Here is a 3,940-nt window from a genome sequence, read left to right as displayed (position 1 = left end):
ACACGTTTCCACCTGTGGGGCCACTTCTGGATTGTTTGCATGTTCAGAGGAAACAACATCGCCCTTTTTATGATTTGACCCTAGAATATCATGAGAACATGCAAATTTCTTGGGTTCCTTCATAGTGTCTGCGACCGCCGACTGATACTCATAAAAGTTTTCACCTAACACTTCCTCGGATATTCTCCTTTCCTTTTCACTGCCTCCCTTTTCAGAATAACATGCTCCGTCGTTTGATACCTCCTCTCTGTCTGACATGTCGTTCGAAGAACTGAAGTCCTCCAAATTCATGTTTGCTACGCCGGAGGCTCTGCCCGAGTTATGTTCCTCATACATGTCTTCCACTAACGTGATTCTGAAAGTAACACCATTGATCAGGACTTGAATAGATTCGTTGATAAAAGCTGCATGAGTTGTTCTTATCCTAAACCTCGCAGAATCCATGGTTATCCTTGCCCTTGTTTTCTCGTCACTATGCACAAAGGATCCTAGTGTGGCTGAAACAAGTGCAAAAAAACAATCATTCCACGCATGGCAAGGGATCCCCGAGCATTTTACCCATGCCAACCTTTCATGGTCTATGTTCTCCGGCAACCATCCTCTAATCTCCTTGAACCAAGCTCCCTTCCACACTTTCCTCTCCTCAAGGAATGACTCTATCTCCCATTCAATGAGATCTTCCAGCAAGCAGGTGTTCGCACCCAAGGCAATAACTCTAATGGTAAAAATTCCTTCATCATGAAAGACCTTCTTCATCGCGTATGCTGAGCCTTCTTCTCCGAATTTTCCCACAAAAGCCTTTTCAAGCCTGCATAAATCTTCAGTTCCCGCTCTGTAAGATAAGGATGTTATTGCCTTCTTGAAACGGGTCATCACCAAGTTTGCCTTAGACTTATTTCTCGTAACCTCAGCGAAGGTTCTACTGTCATTCTCTACCGGATCCCTGCTAATGATCCTGCTTGATAGCTTTTCATCATTGTTCTTTCTTCCCCATCTTCTTGGCTTCAGAGTCACTACCCTTTCCTTTATCTCATTTCTCTGGAAACGTGGAGTGTTTGCGTGAAGCTTCCTTCCTCCTAAAAACAAATTGTCCAGCTTTGTCGCCAGAAGCCTCTCATCTTCTACCTCGAGGAAACGTACAAACCCATACCTTCTTCCCTTCTTGTCCTTCTTTGGTGGTATAACCACCTCATCAATGAAACCCAAATCCTTAAACTCCATGAATAAGTCTCTAGCACCCCACTTGTCATCGAACTCAATTATGAAGAAAGTGGTTGAGTCTCCCCTGTGGAGGTTGCGGTCTATGCCACTGTTACCTTCACTGTCCCATTGAGCATTGCTCCTGCCTTTCTTGTGTTCAACCTTCGTCCATCTACCGTCTGAAACCATCACCGCTGGCTTAAGCGTCCTTAGCCCTAAGCGAAGCGAAAAAGGTAGTTAGAGAGAAGGCTAACTCTCTCTCTAAATTTTTTATCATTAGATTTGAATAGTCCATATTAAACAAGAAGATTAATAGCAATTTATGAATTAGCCATCACTAAGTTACCTTGATGATAATTAAATTACAATATGTGGAAATTAGGAGCCTTGTTTGTCTGGTCATGGAAGCAATTTCATTTTATGCCACTTATTTTTCTAACCGAATAATAACTTTATTTTTCTATAGATGAATAACCTTCCCACTTGTCCCTACATATTTTATGTATAAAGTTGCTATCTAAAGACACACCTGGAATAGAATGTAATGGTAAATCTGCCGTCTATCTATTAAAAGTCAATTGCATGAACTATTTAAATTATTTTTTTATTAATAAAAAAGTATTTAAGTAATTAAGTAATTTTTTTTTATTCACATCTTTTATTAGTGTATGACATGTGTCATTTATTTTTAAATTTCACCAATTAAATCACAAATAAATACTACACATTCATTCTCTTCTTTCATTAAAATTTCAAAGTTTCCTACACTTATTTTACTTTCATTTTAAATTTTTTCATCATTTATTTATTATCACTAAAAATACTAATAATCTATGTTTTAATTTTAATAAAATTAAAAAAAAATTATTTCATGAGAAACTATCAACACAATATCTATTTTATTTTAATCAATTATTGTCTTAATTTGAGTGACAAATTCTTTTTTTTAAATATTAATTTTTTCTTTCTTCATCTCACGGCTCCTTTTTTTTCTTTTATTCTTTTTATGTGATTATTTAATACAACTAATTTTATTTAATTATTTTTTATTTTATAGTTAAGTAAATCATTTCAAATTTTAAATTTGTATCTAAATACATTTTATATCGCATCAAATAATTTTTTTATCTCACGGATGATTATTAGCACAATATAATATGTTTTTTATTTTAATCAACAATTATTTTTATTTGAAAGACAATATTTATTTTCAAATGTTTAATTTTTATTTTTTTTCTCCATCTGACGAGTCTTTTTTTATATAATTATTTAATACAATTGAATTTATATATTTATTATTCATTTGCAATTAAGTCACGCATTTCAAATTTATATGTGTCTGAATTTTTATAATATCAAATAAATTTAGTCGTAAGTAGTTATTTATTGATATGGATAATCATGTCCATCTTCTCATCATTTAATTAGTTAATCACAATTGATGGAAATTAGCAGCCTACTTTTTCTAGTCATGGACGCAATTTCATATTTGAAAATTCTATTACATGTGTAACATGTTTCTTACGGAATAACAACAAGAAGAATAATCTTCTCAATTATTACAAATTTTTCATGTAAATTGTTCCTATAAATAACATCACTAGAGCCCCATCATTTTTCATCAAACACCATTTAGCATTTCAAAATTAATTGTAATAGCTAAAATGAGTTCATTTTCAGTAGTGTGTGTCTTAGGGTTAATATTTCTTGTGGGGAGTCAAGTTGCATATGCACAAGACTCGTCAACGGACTACGTGAACGCCCACAACGCAGCAAGATCCCAGGTTGGTGTTTCAGATATTGCATGGGACGATACTGTCGCTGCTTTTGCGCAAAACTATGCTAATCAACGTAAGGATTGTCAACTGATCCACTCCGGTGGTGGTGGCCGTTACGGAGAGAATATCGCGGTGAGCTCGGGTGGCATGAGCGGCACAGATGCAGTGAAGTTGTGGGTTGATGAGAAATCCGACTATGATTATGATAGTAATACATGTGCTGCTGGTAAAGTGTGTGGCCATTATACTCAAGTTGTTTGGAGAAACTCAGTTCGTCTTGGATGTGCGAAAGTGAGTTGTGACAATGGAGGAACTTTCATTACTTGCAACTATGATCCACCTGGTAACTATAATGGCGAGAAACCATACTAAGTGCATGAAGAAATATCATCATAAATAATACCAAAACATATGTAAGTGATGAGTTTCTGACTCATTATTTTACATATGATAATAGTTCTCAAATGTTTATGTGAGTTAATCGTATGTATAACTTTCAAGTTAATTATTACCATCAGTCAAAAAGAAATTGTCGTATTTTATATATTAAATCTCTCTTGTATGAAATCTCACACTTCCTCTTTCTTCATTAAGAGATCATGGAATAATGAATTTAATATTTTATATACTTTCTATATCACTATTTTATTTTTTTAAATAGTAATACTTAAAAAACATCACTTAGAGACGTTTGAGAGTTGCTTTATGGAGAATTTTGGGAAAAGATTTTGGAGGGGTGCGTCATGGTTTTAAATTGCAGTTGTAGTTGTGCATGCGGTTACGATTGCGGATGTTTTGATTGTGGTCATTGCGCTTGTTGCGATGCACATTGCGGCCGTTGCGGTGTGAATTTTTAAAAGAAAATATTTTTTTGTGTGTGCAAGATTTAATATAAGGGAGAACTAAAGATTCTCCAACCTGATTACATGAGAAGACGCGAAGACTCCACAATGTGTTTGAAA

The 3,940-nt window shown here is 34.5% G+C and overlaps 1 protein-coding gene across 1 annotated transcript; it reads left to right on the top strand.

The window, feature by feature from the left end:
• The first annotated feature begins 2,837 nt into the window (after nt 1-2,837).
• On the top strand, nt 2,838-3,545 carry LOC131624614 (pathogenesis-related protein 1A-like). The gene has a single exon (XM_058895557.1). It carries the CDS (start codon nt 2,865-2,867, stop codon nt 3,348-3,350), a length of 486 nt encoding a protein of 161 aa, XP_058751540.1. The 5' UTR covers nt 2,838-2,864; the 3' UTR covers nt 3,351-3,545.
• The last annotated feature ends 395 nt before the right edge of the window (nt 3,546-3,940 follow it).

Source organism: Vicia villosa, linkage group LG1 (genome assembly GCF_029867415.1).
Source record: "Vicia villosa cultivar HV-30 ecotype Madison, WI linkage group LG1, Vvil1.0, whole genome shotgun sequence".
In the NCBI taxonomy this organism is placed as follows: domain Eukaryota; kingdom Viridiplantae; phylum Streptophyta; class Magnoliopsida; order Fabales; family Fabaceae; genus Vicia; species Vicia villosa.
The sequence above is the reverse complement of the archived record's forward strand: the minus strand, read 5'-3'. Positions and strand labels throughout refer to the sequence as shown.